The following is a 24690-nucleotide window of genomic DNA, read 5'->3' on the forward strand; positions in this document are numbered from 1 at the left end:
CTACAGTGCCATCATCCCATAAGGGTGCTGGTCCTAGCTGCTCCACTTCCAATCCAGCTTCCTGGTAATGAGCCTGAGAAAACAGTGGAAGATGGCCCAAATGCTTGGGACCCTGCATCCTTATGAGAGACTCAGAGAGAAGCTCCTGTGACTCTTTCAAATAAATAAATCTTAAAAAAAGAATTATTATTTTTTGGAAGAATTAGAGATGATCTATCTGCTAGTTAACTCCTCAAATGACCACAGTGTTTTGAGCTGGGTCAAGCCCAAGCCAGGAGCCAAAAGCTTCATTTGATTTTCCCTTGGGGTTTATTGTTTTTTATAATTTTTTTTAGTTTTTTTATAGTTCTTCCATCTACTGGTTCACTCCCGAGATGCCTGTAACAACCAAGGCTGGGCCAGACCTGGACCAGGTCCCCCAAGTGGGTGGCAGGGACCCAAGTACTTCAGTGGTCACCTACTGCCCCCCCAGGGTGCATATTACAGGAACCTGGATCTGAAGTGGAATTAAGACTTGAACTCAGACACTCTGATTTGGGATGCATTTGTCACAAGCAGTGGCTTAACCACTGCACCAAAGTCTATCCTAGGGGATCTGTTTGATTGTCTGATTATGTTCTTGTGAATTTCCTAGAATTACTGCTTTTTGAGAGACCTCAGGTCAGCTTCCAGTAGTGACTCCTCATATCTAATTAATCCCATCTACTCTGCATCCAACAGAATCTCAGTTTGCCAGCATGAACACTGCACCTCTCACCCTTTTACTTTTAATCATAACCAAGATTTCTCCTGTGTGTAAATTCATTAATTATTTTAATGGTGATATAAAATGTAGAATATTATGTAACTGCCTGTAATCACATTGCTGTCTTGCCCAGAAGTATGTCAAAGGCATCTCAGTAAAACTAAAATATTTATGTGTTACCTTACTGTATGTTCTGTTCTGATTTTTTTGCTTTAGGAGTCAGTAAATAAAGCTCAAGAAGAGGTAACCAAGCAGAAGGAAGTGATAACAGCCCAAGACAATGTAATTAAAGCGAAGTATGTAGAAGTAGCGAAACATAAAGAGCAGAACAATGATTCCCAGCTTAAAGTTAAGGAATTAGACCACAACATCAGCAAACATAAACGGGAAGCTGAAGATGCGGCTGCAAAGGCATGTTTGTGTTTATTTTTACTCTTTAAAGTCTAATTCTTGTTTCTGAGCTGCTGGAAAGTTCTATTAAAACCACTCAATGAAAAACTCACTATAAAGATACAGCTACAGCCTAATATAACTCTGAGCTTATAATCAGTTAATCAATGTTATCTGTTTTCCAATAGTACTCACTTCCAACAAATGGCACAAATTTATTTATTTATTTATTTAATTTTTTTTTTTTTTTTTTTTTTTGACAGAGTGGATAGTGAGAGAGAGAGAGACAGAGAGAAAGGTCTTCCTTTGCCATTGGTTCACCCTCCAATGGCCGCCACGGCTGGCGCACCGCGCTGATCCGAAGGCAGGAGCCAGGTACTTATCTTGGTCTCCCATGGGGTGCAGGGTCCAAGCACTTGGGCCATCCTCCACTGCCTTCCCTGGCCACAGCAGAGAGCTGGCCTGGAAGAGGGGCAACCGGGAAAGAATCCGGCGCCCCGACCGGGACTAGAACCCGGTGTGCCGGCGCCGCTAGGTGGAGGATTAGCCTATTGAGCCGCGGCGCCGGCCACAAATGTTTTATTATTATTTTTTTAAAGATTTATTTATTATTTGAAAGTCAGCATTATGCAGAGAGAGAGAGAGGTCTTCCGTCCGATGGTTCACTCCCCAGAGGGACGCAACAGCTGGAGCTGCGCCAATCTGAAGCCAGGAGCCAGGAGCTTCTTCCGGGTCTCCTGTGTGGGTGCAGGGGTGCAAGGACTTGGGCCATCTTCTACTGCTTTCCCAGGCCATAGCAGAAAGCTGGATGGGAAGTGGAGCAGCCAGGTCTCGAACCGGCGGCCATATGGGATGCCAGTGCTTCAGGCCAGAGCATTAACCCACTACACCACAGCGCTGGCCTCAAAAATGTTTTATTTTTAAATTTAGTTTCAAATATTGGTTCCCATGCACAAAATGTATTTACCAAATGTTTAGTGGTCTCTCTGGAAACACAAAGGTACTTTAAAAAATGAAATTAAATACATTTATTTTGGTGCAAAAAATTCTGAAATCCCTCCATATAAGGTACCTTCAAAGAGTTAATGGGAAAAATATATCTTGAGAAAACTATTCATGACTTTCAAGTTTTGTTGCCTAAAACTAAAGTTACCTTTTAATTCCATTTTCCACAAGCTTTTTGAAGTATCCTTATAACTTTATATTCCCAAATGTTAATTGAGCTAATTACTAGGTATTAGTCATATATGCACTATTTACCTTTTTTCAAATCAAAGAACTAGTAAATATACACATACACACAATATGTAAAAAGATTTAATTGGCTTTTTAATGCCTTATATTAAGTCACTACCAATTTTTGTAATCTTATTAAAAATCTGAAGGTTTACCAGCCAGTTATATATTTTAGGTTATTTCATTATTTTTGATCATCTTAAAATTTCTTACATATATCATAATGTCTTTACTTAAGTACTATAGAGAACAGATGCTTTTGCAGAAAGTTGTTGCTTGTTAAGAAGCTACATACATGTGGTCTTTTTTTTTTTAATTTATTTGAAAGTCAGTTACACAGAGAGGAGGAGAGGCAGAGAGAGAGAGAGAGGTCTTCCATCTGCTGATTCACTCCCCAGTTGGCTGCAATGGCCAGAGCTATGCTGGTCCGAAGCCAGGAGCTTCTTCAGGGTCTCACGCAGGTGCAGGGGTCCAAGGACTTGGGCCATCTTCTATTGCTTTTCCAGGCCATAGCAGAGAGCTGGATCAGAAGTGGAGCAGCCGGGACTTGAACCAGTGCCCATATGGGATGCCAGCACTGCAGGCAGTGGCTTCATCCACTATGCCACAGCGCCTGCCCACCATGTAGTCTTAATTCATATATCTTGGTTTCCTATGAGTATTTGTAGTTTGGTGCCTTTTTAATGTCAAAGATCACTAAGAACATTTAAAATGTTCTTTTCACCTCTGAAAGAACTGTGGTTTCCTGTTCAGGTTCATTACTTGACTTAAAAAAAATTTTTTATGAATATATCATAATCTCTTACTTTATTGTATTACTATTGATTTCCCATTAGTCGCATAGCTTAATGTTAGTTGGCTTACCGAGATATCACCAATGCCAGTATTACTGCTAATAGTTTTCTTTGTAATTGAAAATGCTAGTACTGGTGACTGTCTTCTTTTTATTTGCTTTTACAGATATAAAAGGAGGGACTTGTAAGTGGAATTCTTTGAAAAACATAGTTTATCATATTTATTACTACCTACTTATATCAATATTACACTGAGTAGTAAATATAGAAGGATAAGCAGCATGTATACAGGAATGCAGGTCAGCAAGGAAGATAGCTTATAAATGGTTTTATGTTAGGATGTAGAGGTGATATCATACTTATGGAATTAATTAGGCTATTCTGAAAGGGATTATATTCTGTCATTAAAAATGATCTTGAAACAATTCTGGTGGGAGAATAAGTTCTTTAGAAGTGCTTCAATTTTAAATTTTTAATAGGTTTTATATGAAGACATATACTATACCTTGTTGGTGACACACAGAGATGAGGTCAATGTTTAGGGACTTTTTTTCTTAGATTATAATTCTGAGAGACAATTATTACATCTCATAGTTAGGGTTCTTTAAGCTTATCAAATCTATGGCTTACTACATTATAAAAAAGTTTTCACAAATTGTTTTTTTGAAACAATAAATTGAATTTGGTAAAATTTAAAGGAGCTTGATCTAACATTTCATTTTAACGGAGATGTTTTACATATACAGTTTGAGCATTCCTAATCTGAAATGCTCTAAAATCCAAGACTTTTTGATTGCTGAGAAGATATGAAAAGCAGAAAACCCCATACCTGCCACACTGCAATGGATTTTTGTCAGAATGCAGGCACATCAAAAATATTGAGTAAAATTACGTTTTGGCTTAAGTGTGTAAGGTATATATGAAATAAATGAATTTCATGTTTATACTTGTAAATATTCCAAAATCTGCTAAAATCTGAAACACTTCTGGTCCCAAGCATTTCAGATCAGGGACACTCAACCTGTACTTTGTAAAAGTTTCTCTATGAGTTGACTCCTCTCCTAGTGCTTAAGTAATAGACAGATCTTCTATACAATTTCTTATTTCCTGAGCCTATGCTGCAAATACGAATGGTCATCCTTTTGTCCTATTAATAGTGAACATTTTTTAAATGAATGAGTGTGTACTATTTCTCAGCAAATACTTGATTTAAAATTAGTAAATAGTTAAGAAGCTTGTAATATGTAATAATCATGGATCCTTTTATTTTCATATGTGAGTAGGTATCAAAAATGTTGAAAGATTATGGGTGGATTAGTGCAGAGAGACACCTATTTGGCCAACCCAATAGTGCTTATGATTTCAAAAGTAACAACCCAAAAGAAGCTGGTCAGAGACTTCAGAAGTTACAAGAATTGAAGGAGAAACTAGGACGAAACGTCAATATGAGAGCTATGAATGTACTGACAGAAGCTGAAGAGCGAGTAAGTCAATTTCCTCTAAATATCTTGCCACATTAGAACATGGTATTTTGAATGATGGCTCTGTATGACCCCTGATAGAATTATTAAAGTCAACCTTTTGCTTAATGTCCTAGGTACTTGTTTTGTTTGTTTCCTTTTCTTTCCTTTTTTTAAATCATTCTTTTTATGCTATCAGGTGTTTACATTTTTTTACCTTGAATGATTTTTCCACTGGCTTTTGCTCTTTGCCATAAACATGGGATATGTGTGTGTGTGTGTGTATAAATAAAAACTACATTTTTGAATCTTGTTGATTCCTCACATTTCTTTCATTTGCCTTGAAAAATAGAGATTTCTGCTTCCTCAACAGTTATTCCATACCTGCTATCTTCTTTTTGATTTTAGTTTATACAGAAATCATCATATGAGTATTGATTAAAACTTAGTATGTAACAATGTTTCACTAATCCAGCAACATCTTTTTAGTTTAAGTGCTCTCCATTACTTGATAATGTGATCTGTTCTTTTTTTATTTTAAATTTTATTTATATAATGTGAACAAATTTCATGTATTTCATATATACAAATTTATAAGTACAATGATACTTCCCACCTTACCCTCCCTCCTCCTTTTTGCTTTTGATTTTTACAATGACATACTTTGTTTATTATAATCACAAGCTTAACCCTCCACCAAATAAAGAATTCAAGTAGTAAGTAACGAAGACCACTGTTCCTCAAGAGTATAGACATGGGCTATAAACATTAGTCAAATCTCAAAATGTCAATTTCATTCATATACATTACATTTTTTGCACTCTTAATTAACCACAGATCGGTGAAAATACGATGTTTGTCTTTTGGGGACTGACTTATTACAGTAAGCTTAATGGTTTCCAGTTCCATCCATTTTCTTGCAAAAGACAGTATTTCAATATTATTTACAGCTGAGTAGTATTCCATTGTGTGTGTGTGTGTGTGTATTATATATCACATTTTCTTTTTTTTCTTTTTCTTTCTTTCTTTTTTTTTTTTTTTTTTTTTTTTTTTTTGACAGAGTGCATAGTGAGAGAGAGACAGAGAAAAAGGTCTTTCTTTTTGCCGTTGGTTCACCCTCCAGTGGCCTCTGCGGCCGGCACACCACGCTGATCCGAAGCCAGGAGCCAGGTGCTTCTCCTGGTTTCCCCTGCAGGTGCAGGGCCCAAGAACTTAGGCCATCCTCCACTGCACTCCTGGGCCACAGCAGAGAGCCGACCTGAAAGAGGGGCAACCAGGACAGAATCTAGCGCCCCAACTGGGACTAGAACCCAGGGTGCCAGTGCCACAGGTGGAGGATTAGTCTATTGAGCCGCGGTGCCAGCCCACATTTTCTTTATCAAGTCATTAGTTGAAGGAAATCTGAGTTGATTCCATATCTTTGCTATGCTGATTTCATTTCAGTTGGATAAATTACCAGGAGTGGGATGGCTGGTTCATATGATAGATCTATTGTCAGCTTTCTGAGGAGTCTCCATACTGTCTTTCATAATGGCTGTACTTGTTTGCATTCCTACCAGCACTGGATTAGGGAACTGTTTGCCCCTCATTCGCACCAGAATTTATTGTTTTTTGATTTCTGTAGAAGAGCCATTCTAACTGGGGTGAGGTGAGACTTAACTGTGGCTTTGATTTGCATTTCCCTGATGGCTAATGATCCTGAGTATGTTTTCATGTGTGTCTGTTGGCCATTTTAATTTCCTCTTTTGAAAAATGCCTGTTCTAGTCCTTTCCCCATTTCTTAACTGGACTGTTTTGTTGTTGAGTTCCTCGAGCTCATTATAGAATTCTGGATCTTAATCCATAGTTTGCAAAAATTTCCCCCCATTCTGTCAGTTGTCTCTTCACTTTAAATGTTTCCTTTGCAGAACAGAAGCTTCTTAGCTTGATATAATCCCATTTATCTATTTTTTCTTTTATTGCCTGTGCTTCTGGGGTGTTTTCCAAGAAGTCTTTGGCTATGCTGATGTCCTGCAGAGTTTCCCCAGTGTTCTCCTGTAGTGATTTGATGATACCAGGTTCCATTTTACATCTCCCTATATTGCATATTTCTTCCCATATTAAAGTAACTGTAATTTTTCAGTTTTGTTTTTTACCCTTTATACTAATGGTATAAATAGTTAGCACTGTGTTTATAATATTAGAGCATTCCAAATTTTTGTGAATTTTGTACCATCCTTACCGGTGAATTTTGTACCATCCTTTTTATATTTTCTTCATCTTCATTAATATCTTGTACTTTTCGTTTAAAGGACTACCTTAACAGTTTTTGTAGGGACAGATCTGGTGATTATGAACTCAGCTATTTCTGGTAATTTTTTTATTTCTTCTTTATATCCAAGGGATAGATTTACTAGATAACAAATAAACCTCTATCAGTTAAGAATATTTTTTCTTTCTATAACTATGAAAATCTCATACAATTCTCTTTTCTCATAAGGTTTCTACTGAGAAATTTACTTTTGGGTAGATTGAGACAACCATATAAATTTGATTTCTTTATTTTGCTGCTTTGAGAATCCCCTTTATCTTTTACCTTAGAGCTTGAGTATAATATATCTTGTGGTAGAGAATTGCCTGCAAAGGTTAATGTGTCCCAACAAAGCCTTGACCTCAGGCTAGGGTGAGCCCAGACATCTTATCCGGAGTCATTGGTAAGGCACTGCAGGAGTCTACCTGCCTCTGTTCTCATGGTGGCACCAGCCCCTTGGCTCCTGTGCAGTGACTGAACACCCACCTTTATTTTCTTCACCTAAGCAATTATGTTTAATTTGTTGTGCTGCCTGGATTTGGGAGATGAGTAGGCTGGGCACCCTTCTGGCCACTTGGAGTTCACAGCTTGCAGAAACCAGAGCAGCATAGAAGCAAGCCCAAGGCCCGTGCTTCTTTGACCTGCCTGATTCTGAAGTGGTCCCTGGGCCTGAGACTGCTGTAGTCAGCCACAAGTGAAGCTAGCCAGAATAGAAGTCCCATCAGCTGGGACACAAGTCTGCACTTGGCCCCCAGGCGAGTTCATATATTCCTTCTGCAATCACTGGACTGGCTTCCTCATTTTTTGTCAAAGGGTTTGGTGCTTGAATATCTTTTCAGATTGGTAGAATGTCTTACTAAGCTTCTGTCTTGCTTCTAATCTAGGGAAGAGATTTTGAGTTTTGCCATAAAGGATAAAAAGAGCAAGGAAGATAGCTGAGTTAGCGGTAGTTTTTTTTTTTTTTTTTTTTTTTTAAAGATTTATTTATTTGAAAGAGTTACACAGAGAAAGAGAGGCCCAGAGAGCAGTCTTCCATCCACTGGTTCACTCCCCAGTTAGCTATAGTTATTTAGGGAGAATATGAAACTTCTTTGAAATGTGAGGTTTTGAATAGAAATGGGTTAAAATAAACTTCACAAGTTCTTCTATTGTTCATGGTATCTCTCCATCAACACCCTCCCTTAAAGGAAGTCCACTCTAAAGAGTGATTTAAAAAAAAAAATACATATTAATTTGAAAGGCAGAGTGATGGATGCAGGAGAGAGAGATTGAAAAATCGAGCGATCTTCTGTTTGCTGGTTCACTACCTGAATGGTTGCAACAGCCAGGGCTGAAGCCAGGAGCAGGAATTCCATCCTCCTCTCCCACATGGGTATGAGCCATTTTCCACAGTTTCCCAAGTACATTAACGGGTTTCTGGATAGGAAGTGGGACTTGAACCAGTGCTCACATGGAATGCTAGCGTTGCCACTGGTGGCTTAACCCGCTGTGCTGTGCCTGCCCCACATTATGATGTTTAAGCTGAAATTTGAGTTTCAGTTATGTTAGAAAGAGGGAATGAAGGCTGGCGCTGTGGCTCAACAGGCTAATCCTCCGCCTGCGGCGCTGGCACAGCAGGTTCTAGTCCTGGTCGGGGCACTGGATTCTGTCCCGGTTGTCCCTCTTCCAGGCCAGCTCTCTGCTGTGGCCCGGGAGTGCAGTGGAGGATGGCCCAAGTCCTTGGGCCCTGCACTTGCATGGGAGACCAGGAGAAGCACCTGGCTCCTGGCTTCGGATCAGCGCAGTGCGCCGGCCACAGCGGCCATTGGAGGGTGAACCAACGGCAAAGGAAGACCTTTCTCTCTGTCTCTCTCACTGTCCACTCTGCCTGTCCAAAAAAAAAAAAAAAAAAGGGAAAGATTTCAGGAAGAAAGAACAAGAACAATTCAAGGGCCATAAAATAATCAGTTTATTTTTTTCTAGAAACTAAAAAAAACAATGTTAGAACAGCAAGAATTCTAAAGTTAGATAAATAAGAGATATCTTAGGTAGAACCTGTATGTCATGGTGAAAATTAAAATTTCGCTCTTGTTGCTGTCAAGACTGGCTTTAAAAGTATTCAGGGCTACTTTTACTTGAATTTTTATGTATCACATTTTCCTTTTTACCTTGAATGCTAGGACCATAGATATTAGGAGAGTCAAGATATTTCATGAGCTTCTTGTATAAATTCTCAATTCTTATGGCAGAATTTTATTTATATATATGTGTGTTTACTTTCTTCGTGATTTGATATAATAATTCTTAGTGCTTATATCTTTTTGGTAAATAGAATCATGCATTAAGGTAAAAATAATGAAACCTTTTTATTCCTCACTGTATTACAGAACAGAGGAAATTTTATATTTTCCTAGTTAAGTATGCTTTTTATCTCACAGTATAATGACTTGATGAAAAAGAAGAGAATTGTGGAAAATGACAAATCCAAAATTCTTGCAACCATAGAAGACCTTGACCAGAAGAAAAACCAAGCCCTAAATATTGCTTGGCAAAAGGTATTTGAACCCCAAAATAGTATCGTTTATTCTGTGTGAGGAAAGAATGAAGAATATCATCGGTAGGTTTATGAGCTAAGATTAATTTGAGATGAGTAATTTGTGTTTGAATGTGGTATATGCTTAATCCGTAAGTAAAACTTCCCCTAGTTTATTAAATATATTTTGTCTGTTTAGCTTTTGCTACTACTAGATGTTTAAAGGTAAGTTTGTGTCACTGCAGCATAATCTCATAGCCTAGTACTGATTAAGTTATGTTAAATTCCTAACTTGCTAGCTTTCTCCATTTTCTATTCTTACCTTATTTGTTACCTTTCCTGTTTCTGAGACTGTAAAAACGTTAGACTCTATCCTGTGTCCTCCATACTGTACTCAGTCTACAAATAGGCAATCTCAGTTTCACGTTAGGGTGCTCTATAAATGTTGGAAAATGAAAACCGTGTTCAGAGACTCATTCAGTTTTATGGTCTTATATTTCTGTTGTCAAATTCACTAAGGCCAAATACTAGTTTTAAGAACCTTAGCTTAGAAAGATTTTTTATATGCAATTTTACTTTTATTGATACATAGTAATTGTACATACAGGATACCATATGACATTTCAATATATATATATATATATATATATATGTAAAATGATCAGCTCTAGGCAGTTGATAATGTTTATCACCTCAGACAGCTGTTTCTTTGTGTTGGGGAAATTCAAAATCCTCTAACTTTTTTTGCAATATTCAGTTATCTTAATGTGCTATAGAACATTAGAAGTTATTCCTCCTATCCAGTCACTTCCTTGCTATATACTAACAATTGTCTCTGCATCCCATCCACCTACAAACTCTGCCTACGCTGTTGTTTCTTTTCTATGCTTCTGTGGTATCAACTTGTTAGCCTCTACATTTAAGGGAGAGTGTATAGTATTTGTCTTCGTAAGGATACCTTACTTCACTTACATAATATGCTGCTGTTCCATCTGTGTTGCTGCAAGTGGTATGATTTCATTCTTTTTAAAAAATGGCTGAATAATATCCCGTTGTGTAGATGTTCCACAACAGAAGAACAGATAAAGAAAATGTGGAACATATAAGTTGATTTCACAATAGCCAGAATATGGATACTGCTGCAATAAATGTAGCAGTGCACATGTCTCACTGATTTGGATTCCTTTAGATATATGCAGGGTCTTCAAAAATTTTTGTTTATAACTATATGGATTTAAAAATTTTTGCACCAAAATAAAACTGCCTATAATTCTATTTTTCCATGAAATTTTAATAATTAGTGAAGTTGAGCACTTTTTCATATACTTATTTGCCCTTGGTACTTCAGAGAAATGTGTATTCAAGTTTGACTCATTTTTAATCAGTTTTTATTATTGAGTTATTTGGGAGAAACATCTGCAAACTGTTCATCTGACAGGTTTTATAACCATTCTTTTCTCTTTGTTATTTACTTGCTCTGCAGCAGCTTTTTAGTTTGACGTAATCCATCTGTCATCTTTGGCTTTTGTTTACTGAACTTGTGGAATCATATCACAAAAATTGCCCAGATAATATACTGAAGTATTTCCCCAGTGTTATAGTATTTTCATATCTTTCACTTAAGTCTTTGATCATTTTGAGGTGATGTTTACATATTGTGAAAGATAGGGGTCTGTCTTTTTAGAGATTATATTTTTATTTACCTGGCAGACCTATAGGGTGAGACAGAAATTCTGCACATGGATATCTCCTTTTTCCAGAAGCATTTATTGAACAGGCTTTCCCTTCCTCAATGTTTGTTCTTACTGCCTCTTGAAAAAAAGGTGAATGTAAATATCTGGATTTATTTCCAGGTTTTCTAATCAGTTCCATTGCTGTATATGTCTGTTTTTATTCCAGTACCATGCTGTTTGGTTACTGTAGCTTTCTAGTATGTGCTTAGAAGTCAAGTATTGGAAACCCCCCCAGCTTTGTTCTTTTTGCTCAGGGTTGCCTGACCTATTTGAGGACTTCATGGTTCCATAGAAATTTTACTAGTGTTTTCCTTTTTCTTTAAAGAATGTTACTGCTTTCTCTATTTTTTATTTTGACAGGCAGAGTAGACAGTGATAGAGAGACAAAGAGAAAGGTCTTCCTTTTCTGTTGGTTCACCCCACAATGGCCACTGTGGCTGGTGCTGCGCTGATCCGAAGCCAGGAGCCAGGTGCTTCTCCGGGTCTCCCATGCAGGTACAGGGCCCAAGCACTTGGGCCATCCTCCAGTGCCCTCCCGGGCCACAGCAGAGAGCTGGACTGAAGAGGAGCAACCGGAACAGAATCCGGCACCTCAACCGGGACTAGAACCTGGTGTGCCAGCGCCGCAGGTGGAGGATTAGCCTATTGAGCAGCGGCACCGGCCTACTTTCTTAATAAGAATTGAACTGAATCTGTAAATCACTTTCAGTAGTATAGACGTTTTAACAATATTGATTCTTCCAATTTATGAACATGGAATATCTTCATTTCTTTGTGTCCTTCATTTCCTTTCAAGCAGTGTTTTGTAATTTTCATTATTGTGATCATTCACTTCATTGGTTAAATTTATCTCTAGGATTTATTTTTTGAGCTATTAGAAATTGGATTGCTTTATTTTAAAAGGCATTGATTTTTAAATGTTGTCTTTGTATTCTGCAACCTGTTGACTCTGGATTTGTCAATATTTACCCAATTTTTTGAGGGTAATTGTCATGACCATCCTCCCATCCCTAGTACAGATCCCATTTTACATGTTAAATAATGTTTTTATGTGTTGTTGGATTCTGTGTGCTAGTATCTTGTTGAGAATTTTTCATCTGTTCATTAGGGATATTGGTATTTAGTTTATTTGTGTCAGTTTCTGGCTTTGTTGTCAGGGTAATGCTGACTGTTTAGAATGGGTTTGGAAAGTTTTTCGCTTTGAATTCTGTAGGATCATTTGAGATGAATTGGTGTTAATTCTTCCTTAAAGGTTTGTTTAAATTCAGGAGGAAGGAATCTCTTATTGGTCTGCTCATTACTGAAAAACTTTTTTCTTACTGATTCAGTCCTACTATGTTCCATTTTTACAGGTACCTGTCCTCATGGTTCAGTTTTGGTAGGTTATATGCATGTATGCACTAATTTATCCACTTAGGTTTTCAAATTCGTTGGTATAAATTATTTGCTTTAGTCCCCAATAGTCTTTATAGTTCAGTGATATCTGTTGTAATGCCTTATTTTTTAATCAATTTGGTCTTATCAAAAATCAACTCTTAAGTGTTTTTGGTTGGTTGGTTGTCAGTATTTATTTGGGCTCTGATGTCTCCCCCTTCTATTAATTTTGAGCGGAGTTTTTTCTTCCTTTTCTAAGTTCTTGATATGAATTGATACATTGTTTAGGTTGTCTATATGAAATCTGTTATCTTGATGTAGGCATTGTTTACTACAAACTTTTCCATTAGTACTACTCTTGCTGTTTTCCACGATATTGGGAATGTTATATTTTCATTTCTTTCAAGAACTTTTTAAAATTTCCCATTTGATTTCTTCATTGACCAGACAGTTTAATTTCTACCTTTTTTTTTTTGACAGGCAGAGTGGACAGTGAGAGAGAGAGAGAGAGGTCTTCCTTTTGCTGTTGGTTCACCCTCCAATGGCCGCCGCGGCCGGCGCACCGCGCTGATCCAAAGCCAGGAGCCAGGTGCTTCTCCTGGTCTCCTGTGTGGGTGCAGGGCCCAAGGACTTGGGCCATCCTCCACTGCACTCCCGGGCCACAGCAGAGAGCTGGCCTGGAAGAGGAGCAACTGGGACAGAATCCAGTGCCCCGACCGGGACTAGAACCCGGGGTGCCGGCATCGCAAGGCGGAGGATTAGCCTATTGAGCCACGGCGCCGGCCTAGTTTCTACCTATTTCTGCAGTTTATAATTTGTTATTTCTAGTTTTTTTCAGTTGTGGTCAAAGATAAATTTTTTGAATTTGTTGACACTTGTTTTGTGGCTTAACATGTCTCTTTTGGAGAGTGTTCCATGTTCTCATGGAAGAATGTGTACTCTGCAGCTGTTGCATGAAATGTTCTGTAAATGATTACTAGATCCATTTGATCTGTAGTTTAGCTCCAGTGTTTATTGATTTTTTTCTAAATGATCTGTTCATTGATGAAAGTTGAGTGTTGAAATTCCCAGCCATTATTATATTAGAGTCTAGCTCTCCTTTCAAATTGAGTGTTTGCTTTATGTAACTAGGTGCTCCAGCGTTGTGCCCATATAAATATATAATTGGTATTTCATGTTGAAGTGATCCCCTTAATCATTATGTCATGTCTTTGTCTCTTTGTATATTTTACTTGAAGTATACGCCTATGTAATACATCTACTCTTGCTGGCTTTTACTTTCTGTTTACAAGATCTTCTTCCACCCCTTCATTTTAAGTCTTGGGTATATTTTTACTAGTGAAGTTAGTTTATTGTACACAACTTTTTGTTGGGTCTTGGTTTTCATGGATTTACAATCAAGTTATTAATAAGTAAAGATAAACTTCCATCATTTTGTTACTGTTTCTCTGATTGTACAGCATTTATTCCCTTTTTACTCTTTTGTTTGTGATTTGGTGGCTTCCTGTATTTGATAAGGTTTGATTATCTTCTTTCTGTTTTAAGTATCTACTAGTGAGCTTTGTACTTTTGTATGAGTTTTTCATGATTGTAGGTATCATCTTTTTGCTTTTAATGTAGGAGTCTCTGAAGTTTGGCTTGTGTAGCCAGTCTGATGGTCATGAATTCACTCTGGTTTGTTTAAAAGACTATTGCCAATCATTCTGAAGGACAGCTTTTTGGGTATAGTATTCTTGGGGATTTTGAATATATAATCCCACTTTTTTCCTGACCTGAAGTGTTTCCTGAGAAGTCTGCTGTTTCTCATGGGGATTCTCTTTTATTTTTTAAGATTTACTTTATTTATTTGAAAAGCAGTTACAGAAAGAGGGAGAAACGGGTTTTCCATCTGCTGGTCCACTCCCAAGACGGTTACAACAGCCAGGGCTGGGCCAGGCTAAAGCCAGGGGCTTGAAGCTTCTTTGGGTTTTCCGCATGAGTGCAGGGACCCAAGCACTTAGGCCTTCCTCCACTGGTATATGGGTTGGTACTGATGGAAAAGCCGGGACTCAAACCAGTGCACATGTGGGATGACGGTACTGCTACACCACAATGGGATTCCTTGTATTTGACTCCACATTTTCCTCTTGCTGTCTTTGGACTTTTGGATGTCTGATTTTAATGTATCTCAGAAATGACACTTATTTGGTTGTGTCTATCAGGGGTGTTTTTTCTTTTTGGACCATGATGACTATCTTTCCCAACACAGAAATTATTTATTTGAATAGGATTTCAGTGTTGTTGTTTTTTCCTTTTCTTCTCTTTCTAGAACACCCATAATGCAAATGTTTGCTGTTTTAAGACTTATTTTAGGGGCTGGCCTTGTAGCATAGGTTAAGGTACCACTTGTGATGTGTAGGTGCTGGTTTGTGTCCTGGTTCTTTTGAAATCCAGCTTCCTGTTAATAGCCTGGCTAAATTAGTGGAAGATGGCCCAAGTGTTTGGGACCCTGGCTTCCATGTGGGAGACCCAGATGAAGTTCCTGGCTTTGACCTGGCCCAGTTCTGGTCATATGGCCATCTGTGGAGTCAACCAGCAGATGGAAGATTTCTCACTCTCCAGTCTTTCAAAATAAAAGGCTGAGTGACAGAGAGGAAAGACAGAAAGGGAAAGAGATCTTTCACCATTACTCCCCAAGTGCTCACCTGAAGCCAGGAACTCCATCTAGATCTCCCACATGAGTGGCAGGGACCCAAGTACTTGGACTATCATCCTCCACTGCTTCCCAAGCATATTAGCAGGAAGCTGGATCAGAAGCACAGAGTAACCAGGACCTGAACCTGCAGCCTACTGTGGGATGCAGACATTCCAAACAGTAACTTAAACACATACATCATACCACGTATACAACATGCTTAATTGTGTCCCATAAGTCTCATAGGCTTTATTGGTCCTTGGTAGTGTCTGTGTATTTATCATCTGACTTTGTTATTTCAAGGTACTTTTCTTTGAGAAATTCTGCTTCATCTAGTCTGCCATTGACACTCTCAACTATATTTCTCATTTGAGATTTTAAAACTCATCTGTCCACCTTTGCCGAATTTCTTAGTCATATCATGAATTGTCTTCCTAATTTTGTTGAGTTGGGATATTATATCATATTGAATTCTTAATTTATTTTCATTCTTGTCAAGGTAGTTTATTGATTTCCTTTGTGTTGGGGTCTGTTGCTGGAGTTATTGTGTTCCTTTGCAGTGGAGTTTTAGTTTCTCCACACATCTGTGTCCGTATGTTCATATTTGTGCATCTGGCACATCATTTGCCTCTACATTATAGTGGCATTTTTAATGAAAGATTTTCTGCAGGCAATGTGTCATAGGATTTTAGTTCGATAAATTACACTGGATTTGGTTCCAAATTAGCACTATTATAGAGTCCAGGTAGCTTGTTCTGTGATCATCAATGTCAGCAGTATCTGTATGTATCTCAGTGGCCTATTCTGCTGCCAGCAGGGTTGGTTCACTGGTAGCTCTTCATAGTGTGCCCAGCTGTGGGTTGAGTCACCTATTGGTTTATAAGAGTTATGTTGGGGCAGGAATACTTGGACGGTCCCTTTCAGTTAAGTCATGACTGGTGTGGCATCCACCAGTTTCTGATGACTATGTAGGTACAAGTCCTCTCTTTTGTCCACTAGTTAGTGTTGCACAGCATTCCTGGTGACAGTGTGGCATGCCTTTCCATGTCTAAGGCTGTCAAAGGGCCAGTTGCGGCACCTGTCAGACTTAATGACTACACAGATGGCTTCACTGGGGCCAGCCTACTCAGGATGGGATCTCTAGCTTCTGGGGCAAAGGGTGGCTGAACATCTGTTTCTAGGGCCTTAATAAGTCACACTTCAGAGTATGGGGTATTTGAGGCCACAGGATGGTGAGCGTGACCACTTCACAGGGGCTTCTGTAGGCTGAGTCCTCCTGGGACTCTGCTATGCTGCTCAGGGTGCAAAAACTAAGTGTGGGTGGACCGTGCAGATCACCTCCTTCCTAGTCCTTCACAAGCCATGCTGCTTAGGGTAAGCTGGCTGTGTTGCTGGGCTGCTTCATTAGTCACTGGGTTAGCAAGAGTACTGTGTTGGCAGTGGGCAGGGTGAAGGTACAGTACCAGCAGCTCATTAACCCAATAGCTCCCCAAACTGGGCTCAAAACAAGAATTAAAGACTTCTTTATATTGAGAGAGGGGACTACTGGTGTTCTGATTTGTCTCCAATTGAAGTCCCCTTTTGTGCAGCGTTGGTCTTGAGAGGAGAGGAGAGCATCTGTTCTATGCCGATTTCCCTTCTTTATAGAGCCTTCATGGCTGTCATTGTCTCTGCCACATCCCATGGGTTGTCAGCCTCAAATACTCCCATGAGATAGCTGTGCTTTTTCTTGGGTCCTTTGTCATGGAGGGAATGCATGGATATCAATTCTGCCCTCTTTCCCCTCATTTCCTCTAGCACAATTGATAGCATTCTTTACCATTCAGAATTCATAGATATTCATTCTACATGGCCCTAGTAGTCATGTTAGACTAATAATATTAACTAACACAGTAATTAGTGAATCCTAATTATTTTACATGAATTACTTTAAAACAATTCTGTTTCTTTATAGATGAGGAAAATAGTTTATAAATGTTTAGAAATAGCCTCATTCATATCATATAGCCAAATGTTAGAAGAATTAGGTTTCTATTTTGTAACATCAGAATAAAGTTAAAAATGCCTGTTGCTGTTACCTTAGTAACTCTTAGAAATTGAACAAAAAACAAATTCAGTATTTTCCTTCTACAGTACTTTCATTCAGCATAATCTCAATTGCTTTTTTTTTTTTGGACAAATTGGGAGGATTTCTGGCTTTTTCACTGTTGTTTCTACTTTCATGGCTTCATCTGTCTCCTTTAGGATAATTCTTTAGTCTCATGTGGGCGTTTTCCTATTTCTACAAGATTCCAAACATACTTATTGTGCTCTTTAGTACTTTAGCAAACCTGTATCAACCAGGGTTAAATTGGGCACCTTAACTCCTCTTTCTTATCACTTCTGGTAGGAACTTTATTTTCAGTCACCTTGTTTTTTCCACGACTTACTTCAGTGATCCACTCTCTGTAGTATTTATCTCTTAAAAAATGCATGCAGAAAGTTGACTCCATTATTCTTGTACAACAAGCAGACTTCCATCCTCCTTTCTCCTTCATAGCTCCTGGAATCTTCAAACTGATTCCTTTCCAGTTCCCAAGGGTTTTCCAAAGCAAGTAACATGCATTGTGTGCCTGTTAAGTCAGTGTTATGAAATTAATTTTCTCATTCAGTCCTTACAGTTACCTAATGAAGAAGTTATTACCAACATTATATATTTCATTCTGATGTAAAGCATACTTGATTCACAGAACCAGAATATTTTAGGTAAAATCATTGTATTTCATCTGTATGGTTCTATGAATATATACACACACATAGCATGCATGCACGCACATATATACATATATGTTAACTTACAGAGATTATAGCCATATATAAGTTTCTGTTTTCCCTTTTGGAAGCATTTCTACACAGTGTCATCTGTGGTTGTATTCAGGTTTTAGTAACAACATGTGCTATCTTTGTCCTGAGCCACTTCACTTCTCTCTTGCCTGGTCATAAAGGGGGGAAAAGGGGACATTTATAAATACTATGCTATTTCCCAACATTTCCAAATGAGTAGATTCTGTTGCCACTTTGTAGGAAATTTCTCAACAGGTATGCTGTTGCTCTTAAAATATGGATTCCTAACTATATTTGGGAGCACAGCTATGTGTAGGAAATTTCCTTGTTACTTTGAGTCCTGGCTCCATTCTTAGCTCCAGCTTCTTACTAATCCATATATATTCTGGCTGAAAGCAGATGATGACTCAAGGAGTTGAGACTCTGCTACTCCCATGGAGATCTGGATTGAGTTCTTGTCTCCTGGCTTCAGTGCAGCCCAGCTGTTGCAGGCACTATCTTGCTGTATTTTGCCTTTCAAATAATAAAAATAAGTGTCTGTTTATGATTGAAATTTTGCATACCTGAATCTAAAATTTCCGTGTTGAAAATGACCATCACACCCTTGAAGATGGAAGGGCATATGTGTGCTGTAGTCATGTCTTTGAAGACAGGTGGCCAAACTGCCAAATCAATGATCATGTATACATACACAGAAATTACCGTATTACAAGCTAAGATGTTGACCATAAGTCTTACGTTGTTTTCTAATGTGGCTTAACAGGAGAAGGTTCAGATAGGTTCCTTAGCATTTTTCTCTTGTAATCCTGGTCCTCTACACTTTAGTTCAGAAACACAGGACCATCTTACTCTTAGTCGGCAGGAAAAAATGTTTTATTAGAGAAAGGTTTATGCCAAACATCTGTTTTATATTTACTTCTGTAAAAATTTTGTTTTCTGTGTGATACAATTGTGTGTGTCTTGAGGATTCCTACATTACGTTCTCAAGTATGAAAATTTAGGGGTAGAGCCACATAGTCTCCAGTTCTCCCTGGATGAGCTCATTAAACTATCGGTAAATGGTCAGATAGTAAGTATTTCTAGCTTTTTGACCCACCCAGTCCCTGCTCCAGTGCTTGACTATTACAGAACTAGCAGCTATAAACAATGTAAATGAATGGTCATGGCCAGATGAGTCACATGGACCATAATTTGACAACCCATGTGTTAAAGTAAGAAACACCACACTGGATATCCTGCATATGATTTTTTTTTTTTTAAATCCAGGTGAATAAGGACTTTGGGTCTATTTTTTCTACTCTTTTGCCTGGTGCTAATGCTATGCTTGCACCACCAGAAGGGCAAACTGTTTTGGATGGTCTGGAGTTCAAGGTAGCCTTAGGAAATACCTGGAAAGAAAACCTAACTGAACTTAGTGGCGGCCAAAGGTGAGTAATTCTTTTGTAATATTACAGTTTTTCATTTGTAGTATTTTGTTATAATCTACAATTTCATTACTCAGTTTTTTATTTGCTTAGTTACCTTTGCATATGGTGTTTAAGGAGCCTAACACAGGAGTAGAAGGCTAAAAATGTTGGTTGGAGCATTTGACTAAATTAGTTTTCAGCAAAAATAAGCAGCTAGGTCACTAGATGAAAAATAACTATTTTCAAACATTAGGAAATTAGTAGTCCTGGACCATGAGATCTGAAAGAGGAAACAAAAGTTCTGAGCCCTATGTCAACCCCAGCTTTCTCTCTACTTGCAGAAAGGAATCCAAATAGAACTTAATAGTATCAGTAAATGTAGGAAACAGAGACTGGAATTTTGGAGTCCCAAAAAGCAGCACTTTTGCATTTGGTCTTTGCTTTCCCTGAAGTGAAGTCTATTCTAGGCAGATCCTAGGAAGCCTAACAGGATTTTTAAGAGATCAAACTAGGCCGGCGCCGTGGCTCAATAGGCTAATCCTCCACCTTGCGGCGCCGGCACACCGGGTTCTAGTCCCGGTTGGGGCGCCGGATTCTGTCCCGGTTGCCCCTCTTCCAGGCCAGCTCTCTGCTATGGCCAGGGAGTGCAGTGGAGGATGGCCCAGGTGCTTGGGCCCTGCACCCCATGGGAGACCAGGAAAAGCACCTGGCTCCTGGCTCCTGCCAGGATCAGCGCGGTGCGCCGGCTGCAGCGGCGGCCATTGGAGGGTGAACCAGCGGCAAAGGAAGACCTTTCTCTCTCTGTCTCTCTCTCTCACTGTCCACTCTGCCTGTCAAAAAAAAAAAAAAAAAAAAAAAAAAAAAAAAAAAGAGATCAAACTGATTTGCATGTTATTTAATTGTTCATCAGAACAAAGCCCTGTGCTCTTTAAAGAAAGACACTAAGCAATGTAATAACCACAGTGTTAGGGATCGAATAAAAATAATATGACAAAAATTAAGAAAAAGGACTATACAGAAAAGTCAGTCAGTAGAAACAGAACAAGAAATGACAGAAGTAGGAGACAAGGAAATCAGAGTTAGATGCTCTATTTTCAAGAATTACCAAGAAAATGAACATAATAATTCTAAGTTCTACTTGATTTTAATAGTATTTTTACCTTGAGAAGCTATAAGATAAAAAAGTATACCTGAAATGAATTTTACTGCCAGAGGTAACAGATCTGACTCTGAAAGAAAAATGCTTAAACTTGAAGATACATTAGTAGATTTTATTTAAGCTAAACTGAAAAATTAAAAACTAAAGCTAAAGAGCTTTAATATCCTGTGAGAGGCTACCTGACATACATATAACTGAAGTTTCAAAAGAAGGCAGACAGAAAGATACCATTATTTAATGATCCCAGATATTGCAGATATAATGAATTCTGAAACCAATACATTTTGGTTTTATGAATTCCAGGTAGGATAAACACAAACACAGTAATCCTGCAAGTCATGTATAAAATTGCTGACAGCCAGTGATTAGGAGAAAAATCTTAGAAGAAACCAGGGGAAAAGAGGTAAATTAATTCTTGTCCAGAAGTCTAGGATATCTATAGGGCTCAAAGAAAAATGTGTCAATCTAGAATTCTGTATCTAACAGAAAAAGTCTTCACATTGAAGGTGTTATGCTTTTACAGAAAAACAAAAGCTAAACATTTTGTTATAACTACTACAGATTGAAGGAAATTCTCAGGCAAAAGTAAAATGATACCAGATGGAACCTTGTGTTTACTTAAGGGAATGAAGAGGGTTGGCTAAAACATGCCTTAGAGAACAATGATGCAGAAACTCAGCATACCAAGAAACTTAAAAGATCATGTGACCTTTGCTGCAGCCAGCCAGATAAAAAATTAAACCCTCCCAAGAAAAATTCTAAATATTTACATATGGAAATTGATTTAGTAATTTTTTCTCCTACAGAATGTACAGTTCCTAGTCCTTGATTTGTTCTCATATTATAACTCTTATTTGTAGAAAATATTGATCTGTTGATTTTCCCTATGAACATCTTTGCGATTTTGAGTAGAAATATATTCCAGCTCATACTTCATGATTGATACAATTTCTAAATAGGTTAAGATGTGAAAATAGCTCTAGTTGTTTGTTAATCAAAATTGAATCCCATAATTTAAATCCCAGTATCATTATTTAGAAAATACTTATTTTTAAGACTTATCTGTTTGAGAGGCAAAGAGATTTTCCATCCTCTGCTTCACTCGCCAAATGGGTGCAACTGCCAGGAGCCTGGAAATGGAGCAGCTGAGACTCTTAACTGGTGTTCCACTGTGGGATGCCAGCATTGCAGCAAGCAGCTTAATTTGCTGTGCCACAACATGGCTCCCCCAGAACACATTTAGAAGAGAATAGAAAATGGATGTACCCCTTCCTACTGAATCCTATAAATTATTACATAACTAAAATACTTTAAAATTATTTTTGGATACACCATGATCAAGTTTAAAGCTTAACGTCTTAAGCATTTGGCATAGAGAAAGCTAAAGAAAAATATTTTTTTATGTTACCTGAATGACCTCAGCTTTTGGCTGTAGTGGTTCAGTCTCAATATGCTTGTACGACTTCATGCATTTCTTGTTTCCCTTCCACTGTTGCACACTCCTCCACACACACACACACACACAGTTGGTAGCTTCATTAATAGCCATTTGGAATGCTGTAAGCATTGAATTATTTATTATAAAATTGTATTACAAGAGGTATTTGTAATTGTATTTTTCAAATAATTTATAAATATTTTATAAATGCTTTTTAATTGAAATACATTTAAGAAAAATATAAAGACTTGGCCGGCGCCGTGGCTCAATAGGCTAATCCTCCACCTTGCGGCGCCGGCACACCGGGTTCTAGTCCCGGTTGGGGCGCCGGATTCTGTCCCGGTTGCCCCTCTTCCAGGCCAGCTCTCTGCTATGGCCAGGGAGTGCAGTGGAGGATGGCCCAGGTGCTTGGGCCCTGCACCCCATGGGAGACCAGGAAAAGCACCTGGCTCCTGGCTCCTGCCAGGATCAGCGCGGTGCGCCGGCTGCAGCGGCGGCCATTGGAGGGTGAACCAACGGCAAAGGAAGACCTTTCTCTCTGTCTCTCTCTCTCACTGTCCACTCTGCCTGTCAAAAAAAAAAAAGAAAAAAAAAAAAAAAGAAAAATATAAAGACTGATTTCAATATCAGAATGCAAATAGATGCAGTTAAAAGGAGTGGTAAGCAAGTTAGAAGAAAATAGATCATGGTTATGGAATCTCGGCATAAGGTATAACTACAAATTCTAGGTAAGAATTGGCTGAACTTCTGACACTGAAGTACTTAGAGTTACAGATCATAATCTATACAATGCACTAGCAAATAAAAATATAAGGAAAAAATGCATAGTATCTGTGTGCATGCTCAGTGTAGGTGTATATATAATAAAAGTGGAAAATGTCACCTAAGTCAGTTATAAAGGTAAGTACCAAAATACGACAGTATCAGAATTGTCTTATAAAAGGAGAATGCTCATGAAGGAAAATGAAAAGCTAAAATAAACATTTTAATACGAAAATACTGAAGTTTGAAACTTAAACACTCTTTATATGACTTGATCATAAAACTGTACTATTTGTCCTAATAGGACTACAGATTTGCTTTAGGGTTTGGTGATAAGTAGTAAAAAAAATAATGGTTCTTTTTCAACTCCACTTTTCTTAGGTCTTTAGTGGCTCTGTCATTAATACTGTCTATGCTCCTCTTCAAACCTGCTCCAATTTATATCTTGGATGAGGTAGATGCAGCCTTGGATCTTTCTCATACCCAGAATATTGGGCAGATGCTGCGTACTCATTTCACACATTCTCAGGTAAGGCCCATAAAAAAATTCTCAGCTGTGGTTTATGTGGAATATCTGTTTTTCTAGAACTATTCTTTTAAGATATTTAGGATTAAAGGGCACTCTAAAGCATTTTCTGCCTTATTTTCATAAACTTATGTTACAATGAGCATAGAATGTTTTAGTGTACCTTTAAAATAAGAGCCAGTCATTCAGATTATTGGTTGTATGAGAGAGAATCCAGTTTAGTCATAATATATGTGGGGAGCAACTCGGACTAGACTAAGTTACTGGAATTAAGACTTATTCTATGCATCTGCTCTCCCACAATATGGCGCTGAGAAGGGAGAAACAGCTTCTACACAGCTGCCTCCAGTTCAACCAATAAACTGTAGGACCTGCTCCTGATTGCAGGAGAGCAGCGTACTCGGCGTGTGGGTAGCAGAGTTGGGATTGGTGGAAGAGGACTATAAAGGAGGAGAGAGACAACATGCACCAGGAACATCTAAGGGGAACATCTATCTCGAGGAACACCTGTGCAGCCCCCGAGAGAGCCGGCCGGCGGTGTGCCGCTCCCCCGTGGAAGTGGGGAAAGTGGCTAGGGGGAACCGCCCTTCCACGGAGGTGGAAGGGTCGGTAGCCAACCCGGGAAGAACCAGCAGCAAACCCGGGGAAGGCCGAGCAGAAGAAAGAACAGCGCAGGGTCTTGTGTCGTTCCTCCACGAAGACGGGGAGCGACAATATAGAATTGATTTAGGGTTAATGTAATTATTTTCTGTGGCTAGGTGCCATAGGATGCACAATCGAATCAAAAGTGTTCAGGGATATACCTTAGATGTGACACTCAATGGGGAAACCTCATTTCTCCTGGCTAGAGGGAAAATTCTCCTGAAGCTATGAACAGTTTTTTGTTTTTTAATTTTAATTTATTTGAAAGTCAGAGTTGCGCAGAGAGAGACGTCTTCTCTCCAATGGTTCACTCCCAAGATGGCCTTAATGGCTGGTGCTGTGCCGATCTGTAGTCAAGAGCCAGGAGCTTCCTTCGGGTCTCCCATGTGGATGCAGGGGTCCAAGGACTTTGGTCATCTTCCACTGCTTTCCCAGGCCATAGCAGAAAGCTGGATTGGAATAGGAGCAGCCAGGACTAGAACCAGCACCTGTATGGGATGCTGGTGCTTCAGGCCAGGGTGTTAACCCACTGCGCCACAGCACCGGACCCAACAGTTTGTTTCTAATATATGAATATTCTTGCTATAGGAACTGTGGCTCCAAATACATTTGCAGAAATTGTGCATCCTACAACTCTGTGTGCTGTACTCATTATAGTTGTAGTTATTATACAATGTGTGTTTATGGTGACAGGGTTTTGTTTTTTGCAGATAATGTTGAAGTTAT

General features: G+C 38.6%; 1 protein-coding gene across 3 annotated transcripts in view; it reads left to right on the forward strand.

The window, feature by feature from the left end:
* The window catches only part of SMC2 (structural maintenance of chromosomes 2), a 79646-nt gene that overhangs the window by 52690 nt on the left and 2266 nt on the right, over positions 1–24690 (forward strand). For all 3 annotated transcript variants that reach the window (XM_051843475.2, XM_051843481.2, XM_051843488.2), the window contains exons 20-24: positions 962–1156; positions 4449–4649; positions 9333–9449; positions 19298–19458; positions 23178–23325. In XM_051843475.2, coding sequence (XP_051699435.1) covers positions 962–1156; positions 4449–4649; positions 9333–9449; positions 19298–19458; positions 23178–23325 — 822 coding nt within the window. The remainder of the gene's footprint in view (positions 1–961; positions 1157–4448; positions 4650–9332; positions 9450–19297; positions 19459–23177; positions 23326–24690) is intronic.

Source organism: Oryctolagus cuniculus, chromosome 1 (genome assembly GCF_964237555.1).
Source record: "Oryctolagus cuniculus chromosome 1, mOryCun1.1, whole genome shotgun sequence".
NCBI lineage: Eukaryota > Metazoa > Chordata > Mammalia > Lagomorpha > Leporidae > Oryctolagus > Oryctolagus cuniculus.